The sequence below is a fragment of the Hemibagrus wyckioides genome, linkage group LG01 (genome assembly GCF_019097595.1).
Source record: "Hemibagrus wyckioides isolate EC202008001 linkage group LG01, SWU_Hwy_1.0, whole genome shotgun sequence".
Lineage (NCBI taxonomy): Eukaryota > Metazoa > Chordata > Actinopteri > Siluriformes > Bagridae > Hemibagrus > Hemibagrus wyckioides.
This window is the reverse complement of record NC_080710.1, coordinates 17,935,950-17,959,228: the sequence shown is the minus strand read 5'-3', so window position 1 is coordinate 17,959,228 and position 23,279 is coordinate 17,935,950. Positions and strand designations below refer to the sequence as shown.

At 34.8% G+C, this 23,279-nt stretch overlaps 1 protein-coding gene across 1 annotated transcript in view; it reads right to left on the bottom strand.

Annotated features, from left to right (window-relative positions):
* Positions 1–504: 504 nt before the first annotated feature.
* The window catches only part of grik2 (glutamate receptor, ionotropic, kainate 2), a 133,946-nt gene continuing 111,171 nt past the window's right edge, over positions 505–23,279 (bottom strand). The window contains exons 14-16 of the mRNA XM_058395936.1: positions 18,456–18,681; positions 9,244–9,494; positions 505–2,656 (exon numbers count right to left, since the gene is read on the bottom strand). Of these exons, the coding sequence (XP_058251919.1) occupies positions 2,492–2,656; positions 9,244–9,494; positions 18,456–18,681 (642 nt within the window). The 3' untranslated portion in view covers positions 505–2,491. The remainder of the gene's footprint in view (positions 2,657–9,243; positions 9,495–18,455; positions 18,682–23,279) is intronic.

The window sequence follows — 23,279 nt, the reverse complement described above, 5'->3', positions numbered from 1 at the left end:
CTGGCATTTCAGTAATACAACAAGACATATTTTTCATTTTTTGTCTTTACTTGAACTCGAAAAACAAAGGGAGGCTGGTGAGTGTATGACTGTATATGGTGTATATAGATATATATATATATATATATATATATATATATATATATATATATATATATATATATATATATATATATATATATATATATATATATATATATATATATATGGTAGGCATTCAATCATTAAGGCTCTGGGTTGATGTTCAGAAGGTTATGGGTTCAAGCTACCTACTCTGCCACTGTTGGGCCTTAAGCAAGGCCCTTGAACCCTCTCTGCTCCAGGGGTGCAGTATCATGATAAAGAAAAGAATGATCCTGGTCTGTAATGCATATATGATGAATAAAGGCTTCTTTATCTCTTTCATGTGCGAGAAAGTATAAGTATAATGGAAATAGCATATACAAACCACCAGCAGCTATATTTTCTGTACATGTAAGAAAATGATGGAGGCTAAGAGGCAAGTCTGTTGAACTTTTTAATGATTTTCTTTAAACTTGTGCATCAACTTTAGACAGTAAATTGTGTGCACAATTGATTCTGATTTCACAACATGGTCAAAATTAGTGTAGAATCTTGAAATATTTTAAAGACATCTTATCCATTTTAACCATTTACTCACATGTTCTCTGCACTCCTAGCAGTCTATTGTAAATCAGGGGTGTATAATGAAAAGCAACGGTGGTCGTCCCCATCATTTGATCTCTTTGTATATATCTATATATCTATATATATGTATATATTTTAGTATCATTAGTATTATCGTTACTATCATTTACCCCAAGTAAAAATATCTTTCTTTAAATATGATTATTTTACATGATAAAAATAGGATTTGTCCAAAATGTTTGTCTCTTCAACACTGCCTGGCATGCTTAGCACACTTTTCTTTTCATGGACCTTTAAGGTGACTCATGTCCATGGAGGCAATGTATCATGGACACTGGCTCTGTATCCTCTTTACACAGACCTGGTGCTATGGTCTTGGGTGTGTTTGTGTGGATCTAATGAAGTTGGTCCATGTTGACACACAGCAGTCCCAGAGCCTCCATAAATTTACACTCTTGGCTATTCCTGATGGCATCCCTTCCACCAGAAGAAGAGAAAGATGCCCATGGTCAATCTTGTGTTGATAAAAATTATTACAAAATTTTGATTTGTTTTTCTTCATACAAAAAACACTTCATATAAATTTTGCATTTGCACAAGTTTGTGAGGATTCTCGTTTCCTGAAATAAAATCCACAAAAACCTACAAACAAGAAACTTGACATTGGAATGAATTAGACTGTGTGGAAAAATGCACTGGTGTTTAATTAATGTATGTAGATAGAGTTTGTCAAATTATTAAAAACAATAAATAAAGCAATAAATACTTGAATAAATATAGCGTGACAGCTGTGACTCATTTTTTTTTTGTTTGTTTTCTTTTTTTGTGTATGGGAGGGGGCGGGGTTTGGGGGAAGTTGTGTGTGGATCATTTTTTTGTTTGTTTGTTTGTTTGTTTATTCATTTAACGAAACTGATCTATATTTTGCAGTGGTGATGAGCGTCCTGGGATTCTTCATGAGCCAGTAATAGGCACGTTCCTTTTTTATTGGTACGCTCTTACTCTATTAATGTACATGCTTAATACAAAGTAACCATGATGAATCTTCTCTTCCATCTTCCTTAATAATACTGGTGGTAGTGAATTGAAATGCAAGCAAATTAAGTTGTTTATTGCCTGATGCCTGAAATATTTCCTCCTTTCAGTTGATTGAGTTCAAGAAATGTCTTTAATACACAGAAGTTCTGCTGTGACTCTAAATATATTTCAGGATTTTGAATCAACTATGTTTGGTTTCTCTTACCATGACTGGGACTTTGACCATAAAAAATCAGCAGAAATATACACATTAAAAATGTTTTATACTGTTTTGTCCATGTAATTAGAGAATTCCCATCCCCATATTGTCTACATCAGTCTCTTAGTTCTCTTTAATGTACTCAACTGTTCTCTATGAGGCCTCTAGACAGAGAATGGTCAAGCTGCCCAAAGAGATTACAGATTCACAAACCTAAACTAACATGAACATAATGAAGGGATAGTCCACCTTCAGCCATATACAGGTTGATCCCATTCCTTTATCTAGCATGGTATTTTCTTCACAAAATATCCAGAACACAAGTACCAATCAGCCCATGCCCTGGTGGCAGGAGTGATGCGGTAACTCACTTTAATTTTGCCCAAAATCAAGTTATTTCCACAGGAAATATGTTGCAGTTTCTTTTTTTCCCCCAAGTAGCTAATTGTTTTAAAACAATAATGACATTTAACACTGAACAATCATGTTCCTAATCTCCCACCCCACCCCCATGTATAAATGTAACTATCACCCTGCTCTATGACTCTCTTCTTTTTTTTCTTCCTCCGTCTTTAAAAAGAGAGAGCGAGAGAGCAAATGTCTGCTTTATGCCATGGTCTCTTTGCCTGGTAATCTCCGGTCATTGAAGGTATGCATGTTGATGACTTCCTCTGTTTTGACCATGACAGGCGGCTGAGGCTTGTGTTTGAGCCGGCGCTGGCACTTGAGGGACACTCGCAGCTCCTCCATCATGGCACTGCAGAAGGACCTCTGTGTGGGATGAGAAAGAAATGAAAGAAAGTTATTTTCTATTCATTTAAAACACACTGGATACTGGATGCTGAGTCTGAGTAACATGCATGCTCTGATGGACATACTAAGCGGATGTGTATTTGCAGAGGAGTGATTATAGAATGCTGGGGAGGAAAAGAAATAGGTATGAGGGAAGAAGAGAGCTACAGTATGATCAATGCTGCTGTCCATCTGGATGCACACAGAGCGCATCATAACTAAAGCGATTTCTCTACGGAAGATTTCACCCTGCCGTTCCCTGCCTTGCTGCTGCAGCACCATGACTTGTTGATGCATATTACATTTCCTCAGACTCAAATCCCATGAAGCTGCATGGCCAATTAAGCTGCTACCTCTCCTCTCCCTCCCCCTCATGTTTGCTCTCCCAGAGACATTGTGGCATTTGTAAGTGCTGCATTCAACAATCAGACAAAGAGAGATGCTTTGCTGTGCCTAAAAATATCCCCGATAAATAATTGATTGTGTGCTGTATATTCAATATTTTCCTTTCTGTACTCTTCTCACTGACTTTCTTTTTTGAATAGAAATCAGACAAGTGAAAATAACATTTAATCTAGTGAACAACCAACAATGAGATGAAAATTCAGAGTGGCTGACAAGGGCTTGAATATGTTATTATGTGGATATGAATACAGTAAAATTGTATAGAAGTCAGTGATTGCATAAAGTGCCTAAAATGTTTCATTTTAATGTTTATATTTGATGATAGTATAAATTCTGCTATATAAATAATCATTTGGTGGTCAGCTTGGTAAGAATATGTGAAGGCTGCTTGGACCCAACAGTTTTTGCTTGCAGCTATTATTATTATTATTATTATTATTATTATAAGAACATATTTGTAATAAAACAATATAATGATAATGGCCTTCATTTATCAACGTTTTAGTTCTCTGAAAATGTTTGTTTAAATTTCAGATTCAGGAACTGATTTTCTTCATGCTTGCATGTATATGCTGATGAATGCTAATCGTCCATAAATTACCAAGCATGTGCACGGTACAACACATTTGCATGTAGTGAAGCCAAAAAAAAACTGTACAGACAGCTGTAAGCACAAAATGATCAATCAGAGTAAAGCCTGAAATACAGACATGGAAATTTTTTGACTGACTACTGTGCCAGTAAAAAAAAACAAAGACGATTAATAATATAATATTAAAAATAAAAAACAAGTGCTAAATCTTCCGTCTGCTGAGGCATTTGTTTCTGGCTTATGGTTAGACACAGACAGAATGGTCTATTCTCTGTTTATCTGGCACCATTTCTTTTTGTCATAATCAAATGATTTGTTTTATTTATCTTAATTTATAGATTTGTTTTGGCTCATTTCTTTCTTTCTTTATTATTTATTTTTTTTTTATATTTTTAAATTAATGCCAAAAATAATATGACTGGTTTTCACAAAATCCAAAGCACTGTGTATATTAAATGCAGAAATGCTGGAAACATTAAAAAATATATACAATTTAAATGTGGCAGTATATTCTGTATATTAAAGAGCAGTAATCTATGCAAATTATATGTTTTTAACTTGATCAAGTCAAGGTTTGTATTAGTTAGTTGTCTTATGCATAGATTTACATAGAGCTCCAGAGCATGAGTAGGATGTGGATGTTTTATTAGAGGATTTTCATGAATACCAAATTTCTTGCATAAACACTTTTACTAATGATTTACACATAGATTCATTCATATCTTGTTTGATAAATGAAGTCCATTATTACAGTATTTTAAACTGGTATACTTTTGTGATTGAGAGGATAATGTAGCACATTGGAATTCAAGGCTCCCTCTCTCTCTCTCATGCTCTCTCTCTCTCTCTCTCTCTCTCTCTCTCTCTCTCTTACCACCTACAGCATCTTCTCTCTGTTGGTTTGCACTATTGCTGTTGATGGAATACTCATTAACTGACTAAATAGAACATTCACACTAGCTTTTATGCTAATGCAGACTCAAACATTTACATAAGAGGGATACACACTGGATAGCACTTTTATTTTATGAGATCTGTGCATTAATAGAAGTGTTATTAGTTTGATAGCACAGTATTTATCACTCCACTTAATATGTATTTTTTCTGGTTTTGAGAGTACTACAATTGAACCAGTCCAGCATAATGAACATCAAGCTCTCTTATATGGATACACTGATTTTTTTAGACAGTGAATTCATTATATCCATCTGCTCTCCACGTTCAGTCTTGATAGACTGTGTTTTGGGGGAAAGAATGATAAGACTGTCATCTACATCTTGGTCTCATAATGATGGATTTTTTTTTTTTTAGAAAATATTTTTTTTCTCACTTTTTTTCGGCTCTAACACCTGCATAGCTGCACATTGGGCTACAGTGTAATTGTTATAGGTGATACAGATATTTTTTTTACAATATAAACTGCTGGTTTTCCTGTTTTGATTATTAGTATTAGTTAGTATAGAGTAACTAAGGTTAGGGTATTTACAGTGCAACCTGCCAGGAACTGTATTTTTTGCTGCATGTAGCTAGCTATATTGTTTGTATTGTTTTACTGCTTTCAGCCAGCTTGTAATGTGAGGATACATTACTACACAAAAATATCCCCCTCCTTTTAAGTGTAACTGTGATATAATATTTGTACAAAATGTGTCAACCCAACATGTTGTGAAATCTCATGTTATCTGTTTAGTAACCATGCAAATTTATTTCAGTCCACATTTATGTGTTACAGAATATAAGCTTCTCTTAGATTAATATCTTATTTTAACTCTAAACTTTAACATTGAGCAAAATACCCTAGTGTCCTAAAGTCAGGTTCACCCTATGGTGCCTTAAGTTCGATTTTATGTTTCAATTTTTGTTTTTGTAAAAGATAGGACAAAATGGTGAAGTGACCAAGAAAATGACTTGGTTTATATCACTAAAAGTTTACCAAAGAAATTATGTGTAACTTTTTTTGTGCATAATTATTTGTGTGTATAATTGACTAATAACACATGGAATTTTCAACTACTTCAGAATTTGAGATAGGATGCAAGACAAATTGGTTAATTAATGTAAAATTTCATGATGTAATATTACCTTGTAGAGAATTGTCTCCAAGGGATATTGTAAAATATCCCTTGGGGTGTTATTTAACAATAGCTAGAATGCAATGGTAAACATACTGGACATAATCTATGATGGTCATGTGCTAGTCATGTCAAATTTCAAAAACCTAATCACATCATTCTCAGCTGTTGAAAGGAATTTATCGTGAAATCAGATATTTGTAGCCATGCATAATGTAATAAGTTTAAAGTTGAACAAATATATGTGTTGTTAGGAAATGGTCGTTATAAAGCAAAACATCAGCCTGTACACTAGGGACGGTATAGGTTTTGTAACAGAAATGTTATTACATTGTTATTAATCTCTCTCTCTCTCTCTCTCTCTCTCTCTCTCTCTTTTTCACTCACTCTGTATGTGTGTGTGTGTGTGTGTGTTTTCACTTCTTCACCCTCAGCTGCTTGTTTCTGACTCTCAGGAGACAGGTTTACTTTTAAGCAGTTCAGAGAGCAGTGAGCACAGATTTAACACAGGAAAGTGTGGGTGGCAGAAAGAGAGGAAGATGGAAGAAGGATGACAGAAAAAAGCATGGAGGCAAAATGCATTAAAAAGAGGAACAAGAAAAAATGCCATTATTGTTGTAAAACATTTATTTAAGTGCATATGAAAGGTTAACAGAGGGCAGTATAGCATAGATGCACAGAATCAATGGAGTGATGAAAGCATTTTAAAAAAGAATTTGATGTGCAAAGCTATGAAGTAATCAGAGCTGCGAATGCAACAAATACATCATTCAAATCCTCAACCAATCCTATTGACTACTAAAGAAAATGAAAATGGTAAATTGCTAATATATATATATATATATATATATATATATATATATATATATATATATATATATGAGATGCATAGTCATACAGATCTCATTAACATTAACACTTTCATTTACTCTTTTGTTTTTTCTCCTGCCTCTTGGAACATTTTATATTTTTTCAGAAACTCCTAACAGAAGAAATCCTGTTTAACATGTTCTTTTTATTATTATTTATTTTTTTATTTGATTTTTTCCCCATTCTTCTCACCATCACTCTCACTACATTAAGCGTGTCTTGTTCCATGTTAAAAGAACTATGTTTTTAGGCAATATCCATCTCTTACATCATGTCCTGCTTTCAAAAGCCCATATTGCCTTGTTCATTAAAGAGCAACTCCAGCTGCCTCTTTTCCTGTTGTCACGCCCCCATGTTCAGACACCATCTGTGTAATAAATGTCCCTTTTACACCCAACACATGGAAAGTGGCTTCGTGCACACTAAGCTTATTTTGTTGAGCTAATAAACTTTATTTGATCGTATGCAGCGGTAACGCATGTTTATGATAATCTGACAGTCCAGTACTGACAATTTGCATGATGTATTTACTCACTCAGAGTGTGAAAGCACCTAGCATTAAGCATAGAGCTCCAATAAAAAAACATTCCAGCCGGTGTGAAATAAATAGGAATCATGGGTAGTGTGAAATGAATAGCTTGAGATGTACAAAAGATTAAGTCAAGGTAAAAGCTTCTAGCTTTTAAACTTTTCTTGTTTTTTTTAACTCAATTTTCACTTTAAATTAGTTATGGCCAATTCTCCACTATCACACAACAGCTACCAACCCGGGAGGGCAAAAACTAACACATTTCCTCCAACTGTCCCTTTTCAAACTGCTGCTCATGCAATGTCAGGAGGTGATGTGAAACATTCAGAGGAACGTGTTATTCACCCACTTCTTGCATGCATGAGCTCACAAGCACTCATGATTGGCTAGTGTCACTGTGATTTTAATGTATTGGGCTTCTAGCCATGGAGAGCAAGGGGATTCAAGCCCATGATCTCCGGAAGCTTCCTGTTACGCCATTCAGGAGCTTGTATTTAAAGTGTAAGATACATGAATAACTATATAAAATAAAAATCTACCTCAGGTAGTTTGGGGGAAAAAGGACTTCAGCTGGTTTACCATAAGCTATATATTATAACAAGTGCATAAGTTGCATTTGTCACTGCTGTGGTAGAAATATAATTTAATCCCTTCATTTCAGCAGTAAAACTCCCACCACTTCCTGAAGAGGCATGAATTTCAGGGCCATCTTACTAGTGTGTGATTGATGAGTGTGTTTGTGTCAGATAAACCATCACAAAGATGGGTTTTGACAGAGGGGGAACGAAGTAAGCCCCGCCTCCATGTCTCACATCAACAGGCAGTGCTCACGTCTAAGCTAAACCCTGAATTTTTAATAAAATACACTAGTTTTGCATTCAGTAAGTCAGAAATAATCTAAATATTAGATACTACATTTTTTCATCATGTTTGTGTCTGATTTTTACGTGAAATTCACTGGAGTTGCTTATTAAAGCTGATTATTTGCCAGTGCTGTGTACGAGTGCCTCACATCTCCTTTTAAGTCAACCTAAGGACTTGCCTACAGAATAACACCTCACAACAGGATACTGTGAAACATCGATATGGTGGCTTTCATTGAACAAACAATACCACTGTAAGAGATCGATGGAGGGTGCTGGAGATGGCTCTTAAAGCCAGAGCCCTGCTGAGAGGGGCTAATTGGGGCTATGTGGGACTCGCAACTCACTGGAGTAGTCAAAGCTTTCACCAGGTTACAACATGAAAAGCTGAGGATGTAGTCGTGGTTTTCATGTTGTTACACGAATACCAGGTCAAATACAGATTTTGATAAGTTAATGCGCATGATGCCTAGCTTGAAATCTGTGCTGAAGACTTCTGTAGTCCACAAGGACCGCTGGGTTATTAAAGTGATTTGATGATTCTCAGATTCACTATTTTGCAAAACCTGCATTTGATTTTATTAGAAACAACTTATATATTTCCAGTGGACAAATTTAAATGATAAAATTGAAATCAGCAGACATTTTCTGAATTACAAAAAAAAAAAAAAATCACATGAGTGCTCATTATGTGAAAAAGAAAAATGTTCTTAAATATACCAGCTACTTGATCGACTGATTTTGTTTCAAATGTGTCAACAATCCTTACGTAACCCGTGCACTTAGTAAACCAAGGGAGGAATAATGAGGTGAAATGGGGCGTGTGAGACAGGGCTGTAGAGGAGAGACAAGATGAAAAGCATGGTGGCCATCTGAGCATATGAACCAAATCCCTTCTGTCTTCAGAGACATACATCAAGGAGAGTTGTTGGCTCTCCAGCTGGCAAAGTCTGGAAAATATTGTTAATTAAATGCATTTCACTTTTCTTTTTTACTGTAACCCTTACATATGAGTGAATTCAACCGCATTAGTGTATAAATGCAGTCTTGTAAGGAAAAGAAGAAGAAAAAATGGACTCACAAAAGCAATAAAGCATGTCAGCAATACAAAAATCCCACAACGGAGCAAACTGAAAGCTCTGTATTGCAATGTTGCAATGGATGGCTGCAGTTCATCATGTCAAACAACTGTCACATTTTTATTGCAGTCCAGAAATGTGAAAATATTTCTTTACCTTTTCGAGTTGTGCGTTTTGTTTAGACTTATAGAGGAACTCTCCGACTGCCACAAAGACAGAGAGAACAAGTCCAGCGGCCAGAACAATGAAGATTCCTCCAATGTTCTGCACACCCAGGGCGCTGGCCTCTTTACTCTCCTCCTCCGGGCAGCCGTTCCCTCTCCACCATTTCTCTTTCATCATGTGCAGCTTCCCTTCTTCCTGGAGCTGCAGGATTGCTATGGTAATCTTATCTCGGTATGGAGAGCCTGCGGAGGTCAAAAAGAGAGGAAAAAAAGCACATAATCAACATCTTTTGACTAGAGAAGAATTATGACTTGCAGAGCAGAAAACTCTTTTTGTTCTGTTATTTTAAATACAAATTTATCAAATTGGGAGAAAGCTGGGTAACTGACAAAGAAGGATTTAGACTAAGAAATAAAATCATTTGCTGTGGTAAGAATGCTGTGCTTCTCTACAGAGTGCATGTTTTGTGAAAGCCTGGTGATTAGATGTGGAAAGATAGAGAGCAAATGCAACTAGAGCACAGTGTGAGCCACAAGAAGCCCTCTGGCTGAACGCCGCTTGCTGAAACATAGCTCCCAGGGTGCCACTGATAACACACCAATAAAACCCAATTACATTCCAGGCATCTGCATTTTTTTTTGTTTTATCTATTTATTTTCTGTCTAATTAAACTAGTTGCCATACTTAATTTGACTTAGTGTTTCTAGTATGCATTTTGGCTTAGAGAAAAAAATGCTTTCTCAAAACGAGCTTTGAAGTGCTCCACCACAGCAGGTTTTTTGTTTGTTCTAAGCCTCAGCATGTGAGGAGAGAAACCTCCTAGATTCCCAGCATCCCATTACTGCATGCACAGGTAAACAGGCCATGATCCATCCATTCTGCTCTATTCATTAAAACCCATCAGAAAAGGGTTTATTTTATTTGAACTGGCATGAAACAGCACAAGGACACTTACATTTCTTCATTACAAGCCATCAGTGTCTTGATGATGGTAATGTTCCTGTGCTTGGGTCTCAGTAATATGGCTGTTCATTTTAAGTTATTTAAAACTGTATTGTGCTTTCACCCACATCAAACAGACTCACACTGAATCCACCTCAGTGCCCACACACTGTGATGTTGTGAAACACTGATTGCCTGAACTGACTATATCCTCTTTGTTATAGAACTGAGATTAATCTGAAAGGAAATGCAATGCAGCAGTAGATCCAGTGTTGTTATTGAAACCATGTTTGTCAGGCAACAAATCTCAACTTTAAGGAGACTAAGCGAACTGGTTAATAGCTGAATCCCAATTATTTATTTAAAATCATTTAAGTAAATATTGTGTAGCATTCTAGGTCACTGGGAAATGCACTAAGTATTGACAGTAAAAATACCAGGATACCTGCTTCTATTTGGTGATAAAACTACAAACCCAACCATTAACACACAAAAATAATGGTCCAGGACTAGTCTTGATTCGGGTCGTAAGGTAAGAAGAGATTAAGGGGCTGTTGCTGTCATTGATTGCTTGAAAAAAATGTGTGTAAAAATTCCAAGTCATTAACATTATGATCTAAATCCAAGTTCTTCATTTAAGTATTATTAAATACTTGAGTATTTATAAAATGATGAATAACCAAAGAGTGTTTTTGCTGGAATAATATGGTACTTTTTTTTAATTAACTACATAAATAAATAAATAAGTTTGTCTTGTGTTTACTCTCTTTTGTTGTATTTGTGTTTTAGTTGGATTTAACTGTAAGTTACTTATGGTTGAATGTAGTCCTGTTTTTAGAGTGGTCCTATATATATATATATATATATATATATATATATATATATATATATATATATATATATATATATATATATATATATTATGACAATGCTCCCAAACACAATTTTAGCTAATATGTGATACATATCAACGTTATAAGAGTTTTTAAGAGCAATTGTCTCATTCATGTGCAATCTGGCCTGTGATAATGACACCTTTTTCATATATAACAGCCTTTGTTTTGTTCATTGTTATTTCTGTTATTTGCTATTTTGCCTGTGAACTCAACAGCTTTGGAAAAAAAAAGAAAAGTGTTCTTTATGAAAACAAAAATAAAATCTACTAGAAGAATATGGTATATTGAAGTCTGGCACAAATGCGTCTATAGTTCTATAATAAGGTGAGATAAACAAGGTCAAACACTAATGCATTCTTTATAGTACTGTTGTTACGACTTGAAAGGATAATAAAGATTTGTATGACATATTACTGGACATGAGTTGGGAATTTCGTCAAGCAGCAGGTTTGTATGCTCTATATTAAATGAGCAATGAGATGATCCTCGCAGCTTGGGCTCCATTAACTAATCTTCCACTCAAAACAAAAGAGGGGTACTTCATGCCAGGCTGGAGTGAATTCCAAATAAGACCCACAGTTGTATTCTGTCATATAAATGAAGAAAAATAGAGAATGACTCTCTAAGGCATTGTCCTGCAATCAAATCTCATAGTAATTCAAATGCCTCATCACAACAGCAAACAGAGATGTTGGCCTGTTTCAGCCTGTTTCAGTCAGATCAATTTCTTCTAGTATCTCAGGAAAAGAAAGACGTCTCAAAATGTCTCATCTACTGCTTCTCACAGTCATTTACTGATGCTCTGTTGCATCAAGAGAAAAAAAAAGCAACTGTTAGATTCTCTTGTGAATCTTTTAAACATAGTGAATGGCCTACTGGGAACTAGTTGACAAATAAGATGTGCTTTGCTTAACCAGAAAGTGATTAAGAGAGTCCAGTAAACTGCAATGCAGATTTATACTAATTATCAGTAGAGGGATTGTTGGAGGAGGTGGGTGTGTTTCCCATGTGAAATGGACAGACAAGACAGGAGGAAAACAGTTTACTTGTACGCTAGCAATCCAGCTTGAACCAACACACCCCTGGCAGATGTTTGATGACATGGTATTGTACATGACTCCTCTTAATGACCCCTCTGGGGAAGAGGCATGCCATGTTCTCTGAAAGCTGACTGGGGTGCTTTCTATTTCTGCAATACACAGAGGACAAACACAACTGTCCAGTAGCACTTATTAGACATACCAGGCAAATACAATAAGGAAGAAAAGAGTAAACTTATATATATATATATATATATATATATATATATATATATATATATATATATATATATATATATATATATATATGATGAGATGAAAATTCGAAAGGCTTGTTTTCATCTTCCGTTCATGTACTTAGGGTTTGGTTCATTTTCATTACAATTCAGGTATTCAGGTTTTCAGCTTTGGTTGATTATTTGAAACATCTGTGTATATGAATTCAGCTATGAATTCTACACTATATTATTCAGTCATTTCCAGGCTCCCAAGAGGAGTGAAAAATTCATAGCCATATTTGCACACTTATTCACACTTAGGAACAATTTATAGTAGCCAAGTAGAGTAGAGAAGAGTAGACAAGCAACCCAACAGGTGTGTCTTTTAGGAGGTGGGAGGAAACCTGAGAACCTGGAGGTACCTGTTACACCACAGTGCCATCTCTGCACAGCACCGAATGAAATAGAGACAGTCTAGAATTATATTGGTGCATATCAGTATGTTTTGTCATAAATATTTTTTTACATTTATTAAATAATTTCCAGTTCAAGAAACTGAAGTCATATTTTTTTTTTTTTAATTGTTTTTAATATGTTAATTGTTGTTTTGTCTAATTGTTTTTTGCCGCCTTCTTGGCAAGGACACACTTGTAAAAGAGATTTAATCTCAGTGTGTTTTTGTTATTCTGTTTTGTTAAACATTACATTTAATATTAGATGGGATCACATTTATATTTAAATTAAATGGGATAAACACTTTTGGTATATATGGACTACTTAAAATTCATTCAGTCATCTTTAGTAACTGCTTTATTTGCATTTATAGCATTTAGCACATGTTCTTATCCAAGACATAAAGATATACAACATTTACAAGCAATGTACTTGTCTTTTAGAAAGTAAAGCTAGAGGATTTATGTTAAGGCTTATGTCAAAACATTTTGTGAGAATACTTTTATATTGTGACTGTAAAGAGGGAAAAGGCCTCAATTAGGATTACATACACTTTATAGTGTTCAAGAGTAAAAGATATAAGATTCCTTTAATGCTGGTTTCTTTATTGTAAAAATAAGATGATTATTTTAATTTGTACTTCCTAACAGCACATTATCAGCTTTGAGTAATCTTCAAATGATCATCTTGTTATCTTACTTTTTGGTAAGTGTATTTAATGAATTTGCTTCAAGTAGGAAAATCATTATTATTAATCAGATTGAAATGACTGTAATATACTTTCCATGTTTTATAAGTAATGCTATATACTTATACTTTCCTGCTTCATATTTTATTATACATAAATGTTGGCACACAGCATCTTTGTCATAAATCTTAGAAAATCTGCAGCGTTAATGTATTTGTAAAGAGAATCATGAAATAATTATGATTGTTATGACAGCTGAATGTGGGTAGAACTTTAAAAAAGTGCTACCAATTTCTTACTTTAAAAACTGTTTGGACTCAAGCGAAGGTAAATGCTGGATTCATTTGATTCGGTCCTTTGAGGATTAGGAATTCTCTGCTTCAAAGAGCCAGCAAACCAAACTATAACTGGGTGTTTTTTATCCTGAGAAACATAAGAGTAAAGCATATAGCTGCAACCTGAGATTGCATTTTGCCTAATATAATCATAGCAGATTTTACGTTTCATCTGTTTGATACTGTCGTGATTATACTGATTATCCAGCAGTATGGCTTCTATATTTTTGCAGTATTTATTTCCCTTCAAACTACTGAGATACTGAGACGATTCTCGCTTCATGCAAGCTTACTTTCCATTATACGAACTCGACAGCTCATTTTCAATTCCAGCTACAGGCACGCATGATCGATGTATGGTAGATTTTTCGAATCTGTGCATGATGAATAAGTATCACAATGACTCAGATATCAGACTATTATTTTGGATGAAATATTGATTTAGAGGCTTTGATAGAAGACACAGCAGAACTACATGGTCTAAAAAACCAGCAGACCAGTTCTGACATGCATCGTATAATTATCGATGGATAATGATGAAGCAATCTCCATTTTTCAAATGGCATACCCATATCCATAAAACACAAACCAAACTATTGAGTTCAGTCTTCCTTGACCTACTTATTAGTCGGATTAGAAACAACAAAACAAAATGTGCAATGTTCACTGTGAAAATCCATGCCTAGGAAAGATAATCATATTACCAGTTTTTGCAGCTTGAAAAAAATATCATTATTTAAATTGCTAATCTGAAATGACAGATAATAATTAGCTTTGCAATGCAGTAAAAACAATTATTATTAGTGATGATAATGTGATACGTTTTAGAGTGAAATTGTGAGGGTCTAACTGATCTAAAGGTATAAATGTTTTTGAAAGGCCTGGTATTATAAAAGTTATAAGTTGATGCTGACTTTCTTTGGGAGAGTTTGACATTGCATCCAGAGCCATGTGATTTAGAGGAATTTTGATTCATTTGAATATTCTATTAGGATATTATTTATTGATTCATTTGTTGTCATAGATGCTGTTTGTTTACGAATGCAGAGCTGCCTTGTGACTGTATTTTCTAATTTATTTACTAATGAAGGTAGTTTAACATTATTATGTTTCTTTCAATTAACTTTCAGTTAACTTCTTCACAACTATATGAAAACTGTATGAGTATAGATGAGGTGTATCGAAAACCCATTCCCATTTTTACATAATTCTCCTACAACATGAAATATAAAACAGCATCATAATTAACAGCTATTCAAGGGATGAAAGCTTTAAACAATTGAAGTGTTCTTTGAAACATGGTTCTCCTAAAGGTACCAAGCAAAGTACCCTTAATGTGGTCAATACTGAATCTTTTTTTGTGAGCTATTGACATACTGTATGAATAATTTTAGATTTATTTCAAATATCATTACTCATAAAACTCTAAAATATCTAAATAACTATACTCAATATAATAACCGCTGGATGTGGTAGGTCAGTGGATGAGTTGGCCTATTGATCAGAAGGTTGGGAGTTTGAATCCCAGCATGACTAAGCTGTCACTGCTGAACCCTTGAGCAAGGCTGTTAATGCCTAGTTGTATAAAATAAGATAAATGTAATTTGCTCTGGATAAGGGTGTCTGCCAAATGTCATAAATGTAAAAATAACCTCAAGGGTTCTTTATATAGAGCTGAAATATTAGCTTCATGGAACCCTTTCTAATTGGGCAGCTCTTAGCTATACGGTTCTACATAGAACCTATAAGGGTTCCCGCAGAGAGACAACCAGATGTTCCTAAGGAATAATCCTTAATCATCCTTGTGATAATTATAGATATGATATATATTTCTTTGATATGGAATGCTATAATAAGTATTGCAGTGAATTTTACTGCTGTGACATGTTTTGCTCTGACATGTATTGCTGCTCTGGGTTAAGTATTGCTGTGATATGTATTGCTATACGTATCACTGTGACAATTATTGTTATGATAAGCATCACTGTGATAATTATGGCCGTGTTATGTATCGGTGTGATATGCGTCACTGTGACAAGTAATGCTGTGATGTGTATCACTTCGACACATACTGCTCTGACATGGATTGCTGTGATAAGTATCACTGTAATAGGTCTCACTGTAATATATGTATTGCTGTGATAAATATAGCAGTAATATGTACTGCTATAACATGTACCACTCTGATATGTAACAATGTTATATGTACAGTACTGCTCTGGCATATAGCGCTGTGATATCTATCACTGTGATAAGTATTGCTGTGATACATAGTGTTGTTATGTTTACCGCTCTGATATGTATCACTGTAATATGTATCACTATGATAAGTATCTCTCTCATAAGTATTGTTGTGATAAGTATCGTTGTGATAAGTTTTGCTGTGATAGGTAAGGCTATGATAAGTATCACTGTGATAAGTATCGCTGCAATAGATATTGCTGTTACGTGTACTGCTTTGATATGTATCGCTGTAGTATGTATCAGTATGATAAGTATCGCTGTGATATCTATCATTGTGATAAGTATCCCTGTGCTAAGTATTGCTGTTATGTATACCACTCTGACATGTATTGATGTGACAAGTTTTGCTGTGAGAAGTATCACTGTGATATGTGTCACTCTGATAAGTATATCTTTCATATGTATCACTTTGACATTTACTACTCTGACATGTATCAGTGTGATAAGGAACCCTGTGATAAGGATCTCTGTGATATGTATTGCTGTGAAATGTATCATTCATTTGAACAATCCCATTTATGTAGTTTCAAGTCGAACACAGTTACTTCATTAAATATAAGCAACGAATATCATAATACAGTTTAGTATTTTTGTTGGTAGCCACCATTGCTCAAAACACGTTTTTGCTCCTGTCCACTAGAGCATAGTACACTCTGCCAGACAACTTTCTGCATCTAGCAGCATCAAATGCTATATTATTAATGCAGCCTGTCAAACATGCTCTGTTAAAGTCAATAATATATATACTAAATGGCACCTAGGGTAGGGAGAACTGCCTGCCTATGGCAACAGATACGAAAACAGTACAATTAGCAATTTAAATGCCTCATGCCGAGCTGCCTGGAAAAGGCTCACAGGGGAAAGATAATACTAAGCACCCTTTTCTGAATGCCCTGTGTGTTTTCCTCTCAACACCGTCCAAAGACACACAATTTAAAAACAAGAAACACATTCTCTATGCTCAGTAGATTTACTGCCTCTACAAAAGCAGTTATGGGAGATGAAGCAGATTTCAGAGCTCAAAACATAACAAAAAAAAAAAAAAAACAGACACATGTCCCTGGTTAAAATATCACTCTAAAGCAAGGTGAAAATCTATCACTGACATTACGAATACAAACTCCTTTTAAATGAACAGAAAGCCAGTTGTATTTGTGTTTTCAAAACTGCACAGTTGTGACAGATTAATTTTCCAATGACAATTATTACACATTAAAATTTATTAATTAAAAATGCCAAAAATAGTGCATGTGTTTGGTTTGTTTATTCACTGATTTATGATCATAGTAGAGAAACCATATACAGCAACAGCTTACCAAATATATCGAAGCCTTTTTGATGTGTTATTTGAGCATTTATGCGTGTTATAATCTATGTAATAAGGATTCTAACAGTAGTATGGTAAGCTGTTAATTCCCTCACCACAGAAATGTGATAAGCAAAGATTATACATGTGGTCATTGTGTGAAAATGTCTCAAGGCTGGATTTTTCTCCAGACACAGGTACTTAGCAGTGACTCTTTTTCCCCATTTCTACAAGTAATTCAGCCAGGGGGCTGCATGTATAACAGGATTAAGACAATCTGCGCCCAAGCCTGGTAATCAAATCCCGCTCCTCCACATTGCAAAGGAAATGTCTTGCCATCACCCTTTTTATTTCCTTACTATTTTATGCATTACCCATTTCAGTGCATGTTTACCCTCCTCCCCCCTTTTCCTCCTACTCTATTCTGTGTGCAAAGACCACACAGGCTAATTTAATCAGACAGTCAGACTATCAGCATTAAATAAAATCTGATCCAACACTTGGAAAGAGGACCAGCCTCTCAGACAAATATTAGCTCCTGGACTTAAAAAAAATGTATATTTAGCATTCAGTACTACTGCACATTAATGTAGTTTTTTATAGTGCAATTGTAACACACACTGTGTGAGTTGATTATTAATCAGTATTTTCATGTTGTAGTACCACTGTATAGTTTTATCAGTCTGGACTGTATTATTTTCAATTATGTGAAAGAAGCTATATCCAGACCATTTAAAAAGCTAAAGGCTCTTTATTATGGCATTTATGCAGCATGTAATTAAGGAACAACATGATATTATATTACTTTATATTATATTACAATATTAGACAAATCCTGTTTTTCTAAATCTAGGTTGCTAAAAAGCTCTGTCTTTAAAATTCCCATTGCCATAATGCCATGGTTTTAATTTGTTCTAAAAGCAAAGAGATGTCATTATCATTGAAATAATGTCAAAAGTTGCATATACGCAATATATATATATATATAAAATATAAAAATGTAAATAATGTAATAATGTAAAATGTAAAAAATGTAAATAATGCAACTTTAACATTGCTATTTGTGTAATTATTTACATACCCATAGGAGTACCGACACCGTAGGATTTGGAGTCGATGAGGCCGCCTATCTGCGTGAGATTGCAGTTGCGCTGGGTGACGTACTCGATTGTGGTGGACTCCATGAGAAAGGCATAATCGGAGGTAAGCACCCGTTGAATGCCCTCCTCCACACTCTTCACCATGACTGAATGCCTGCGACTGCTCATGAACTCCCACATCTTGTCGTATGTGGAGATCTTTGTTTTCTGGAGAGGAGATTTCAATAAAACATTAGGCAAATTACAGGTCATTATGGAACAGTGAGAAATGATGGCTCCTAGAGGGCTGCTGATCTTCACAATAGGTTATTGCAAACTGTGAGAATTCCATTATCAGAAACATTTACATTTACATGTGGACTGATTTCACAGAGGAGTGATACCAAACACACCGACACGGAACACACTTTGTAGTGTGCTCTTCACAATTCAGCGACACACTCTGTGCTTGTAGACAGCTGATATTTTTGACTGGATTGAAATATATGATATTCGTTGATTAGACCGTAAATGGCAATTTGCCTACATAAACATTAGTATATGTTTCTTTCTGTACAATACAATGTATGCACTATTTTATCAAGATGAATATTACAAATTTATCTTTTTATTTTAGTTGTAAAAAAAAAAAAAACTTCGAAGGCTCTATTTCCACCCCAGTGCAAGCATGATATGTTGGTTTAACACCAGCATGTTGCTAATTTGTTTGGTTACAAGCCATTTTTCTACTTTAGCTCTCAGTTGATATATTGCACTACTTTCCTTCTCAGAAATAAACACACAGATACAGACATGGGTAAACCAGTGGGGGTGACATTCAAAATCTGATGGTGCAGTGAGATTTCCAAGCCAACCTTGGTCCCAAACTTACTTGTAGCACAAACACTATGCTAAAATGATATTTTCCTGCCTACAGCAGGCTTAAATTTCTACAGCTGTCTCATTTCTGACAGCCCAGCCTTGTGGATGTGCACCATTTCTGTCACCCCACAAATCACATTAAATAAGCTACGTTACCAACTGCTAAAGAATATACAATATACTATGAATCATTTTAACCTTAAGAAATAAAAACAAACAATTTACAGTAGATCATCAGTAGATGTATATAGATCATCATGTATGTTCCAGACTCATGTGGCAGATTGTATTGTATTTATATCATTTTCTACATGTTATCATCTTCTATATGTTGTCCATCCTATGGCAACAGTGCCACTGCCTCAGTGTTCATTAGGGCTAATTCACTCCAAAAGCATTACTGAAGCATATTTTAGTCATGCATCTAACAGAACAGATGCGCTTCTATTTTAACCAATGTTTAAATTCATGCCAGCTCAAAGAGGTGCAACTCACTTACATAAAAATGCAGCCCCATCTGTCCTGTTTTTTTTTCTGTTTTGTGCTCATAAATAAAGTCTACACTGAATATAAATCCATTTAAATCACTTCTGCATGCTTTATTTAAAATCATAATCTACAGCATGCTTATAATTGTGCAGTTTATAGGTGATGTCTTTTTGTAGCATTTTTTTTTTTTTTATTGTATTGAGACCCAGCTCTTGTTTTAGGTCGTTGTATGTATTTGTGTTTGTGAACTTCTGCTCATGCTCTCATTCATGCTCACAGACTTTTATATTACCCAGGTAACAGTTTGCTTGCTTCCATAACTAAAACCATTCACACCTGTATCACTGTGTTTGTGACACTAACTCAAAAATATTCTATGAAATCTATAAGTGAAATGTAATGGCATGTTATTATGAAAATGACACTGTGCTGCACTGCTAGTGTTTACAAAGTGAAGCAGAAGAGCTGAACTGAACGGATACAGACAACTTGCCACGCTTCTATTAATATATATTAGTAGAATCTTTTCAAAATTGTGCGCCACATTGCATGGATGATCATGGAAATACAGACAATATACAATAACATGATCATGAAGAGCAGTGCGGTGCAATGACGAAGATAGCAGCATAATTTAAACTGTTCTCAAATAAACTTGAAAAGAATGAAGAGATGTTAGAAGCCCAATTCTCAGGATATAGTCTACACACAAAGCATATGTGTTAAAGTATGTTGCAAATCATGCATCTTCCAGGTTCACAGAGGTATAGTCATTACTGTTCAAAAACCGAGCTAGCAGAACACTGTTCACTTTAAGAAGGAATCATAGATGACTGAATTACGGTGAAAGTAAAAACCCTTCTGGAAATATGTTAATGCCACAAGACCATGTATGAAAAAAAAAAAAATCTGAGACTAAATTCACTAATATTGTGTTTTCCTGGTACCAAAAACAACCCATTAAGAGAAAAGCAGTTAACACAATAAAACATCCAGACCCTTCATCCAGGGCTCTAAATGCCAATTTCACAGTGATTTATTTTAAATGCTTTTTGGAAACATTTGTTTTTTTTATGGTAATGGCACTTTCAATTGCTTTCAATTGTTTTTACAGACACATAACACAATATCTGGTAAATCTGTAATCAAAGAATATTATTGTATGGTATATACTTCTGTTCTGATCATTTTCACCATGCAAAAACACCATGCATCTTCATAAATTATAAATGGGATTATATGTAATTGATAGGAATAAGATGTCATGATTTAAACAACTATGCAAAGATCAGAATAAAAAAAGGTAAGTTATATTCAGTATTAATAATTACTTATTAATTACTTTGATATCTATTATTTGGTGTAACTATATTTAAACAACGTTCAGTGATTTACATTTTAATTATTTAATTATTATAATATTAGTTATATTATGTCTGTAAGGCAATTATACAAAATTAAGTTCTCTGAAGTCTCTGCTTTCAAAACCCAAACTCAATTTCCCAGAATTCTCAGCCAGGCAACAACCTACAAAACCATTACATGACTAAACGCAACTAGCCTTTACCTCCTTTCAGTCATGCTAATCACACTCACCACTAACTATCCTTTAAATAATCTGGTCAAAGCTGTCTCCTAGTTTTTGCGGCTTGTCAATGATTTAAGCCTTCTTCAGTTTTTATTGTGATGTTATTCCAGTGCCTTTTTTTTTTAACTTGGTTTTCTATCCCTGCCTCATTTTGATCACTTGACATGCTTTCTGTTTAATGTTGCAGATTTCTGCTTTGCCCCTTTGCTTTGTCTGCTTTGATCTGCACAGTAAACTCTTGCCTTGAATTTGCATCCAAACATTTGCTTAATGACATCCAAAAAGATGTGCTAGAACGTAGAGATTGTCAATAAGAAGCATAAATATTTCCTGTAAAAGATTTCCTGAAAAAAACAACAACTATGTAATATGCCAGTTAATGTTTTAGTTCAGTTGATCAAACTGCTGTTTAGAAGAGAACAGTTTTATTCTCCCTCCAAAGCCATACTGAAGGCATTTGAAACCTAATTAAGTCACATCTTCAAGGTCCCTCCTGCTATTATTGTGTGTAATGACTTCTTGTGGTGGGTCGATATTTTAGATCAACTGGGTGATTTTCCGAGTGCCTATCAGAATCTTTTGGAGTCACCCTTGACAAATCAGCCGATTGAGCATGCAGAATATAGAGTGCTGATAAGGCAGAACCACCAGACTGAGGTAGAGCGAAAGTAAGAGAGAGAAAACAGTAGAGAGAATTTTGCCTCCAACACCAATCCTGCACAATTTGGCAAACAGTTCGAAGATTTGTCAGCACTTTAGACAATTTCACTTCTCCGAATGACACCCAACAAAAGAAAAGCACACACATTTTCACATATTGCTAAAGACACAAAAATGTAATCTGTGAAATCTGTAACTTTGAATCATATACCTCTGTGTACTTTTTCTCACTAATAAAAGATTTAGTTTAGGACAAAAGTATTTTTGTTGTTTTGTTGCTACCCTGTTTCTGAAAAAGCTCATGCAATGCTTGATGTCTTAAAATAGTTTCCTTTTATGGGTGGCATAGCCCTCCTGATGTGTTGGTGGATAAAATGGACCTGTTTTAAAACAACAAAAAAGTTTTTTCTGATTTGAGCTGACACTCTGGTAGCACAGTTAGAATGTGAGTCTGTGTGATAATTGTGTTATAGTTATGGCTGTCTCTCCCTCAAACAAACCCACAAACACAAAAGCTGGAAGCTTCTATTCAATCTGCATTGTTCCTATTATCTTCCCTGCCCTGACTTTCCCCCACACTGTCAGACATTTTACTTTTTTGTTCATCATATGCAGAACAAGTCAATTTTGACCTAGAACATTTTGCCAGAGTGTAACAGCAGGCTTAGATTATAATATCAATTCAGTTTCATTTGCATAAATAGAAAGTTAGCATTTAACACTAGCTTCATGCCCAATAAAAAATGTAACCACAATCTAAATCACTTGAAAAGGCTGATTTTATTGCTCCCAAATGGCAACAGAAAGGCATTCACTTTTTGATTGGGAGCTCTTTGAGTGGGAAGGATGGATACCCTCTCTCATCTCTCAATTACATGCATCACATCTTTATACACGTGAGCTTACATACAGTATAAAAATAGACAGGTTAGCATCTCCTCTCTGCATGTTTGGACATTCAGTGAGCTCCACATGTCTCAAGAGAAATGAGCTAGACATAGTGTGTGGAAAGACATAAGGGATGTAAGTGAATAAAGATGCATTATTTGGAATAAAACAGATGTGTTCAGAAACAGATATGAATACAATGTTTCCTATTAGTTTTTTTCAAAGAGCATCTTGTTGAGACTAGATCTATGAACCAGGGACTGGGATCTAGCAAGACTCCAAAAAAAAAAAATAATGTAATCAAGAGGTTTTTACGTTC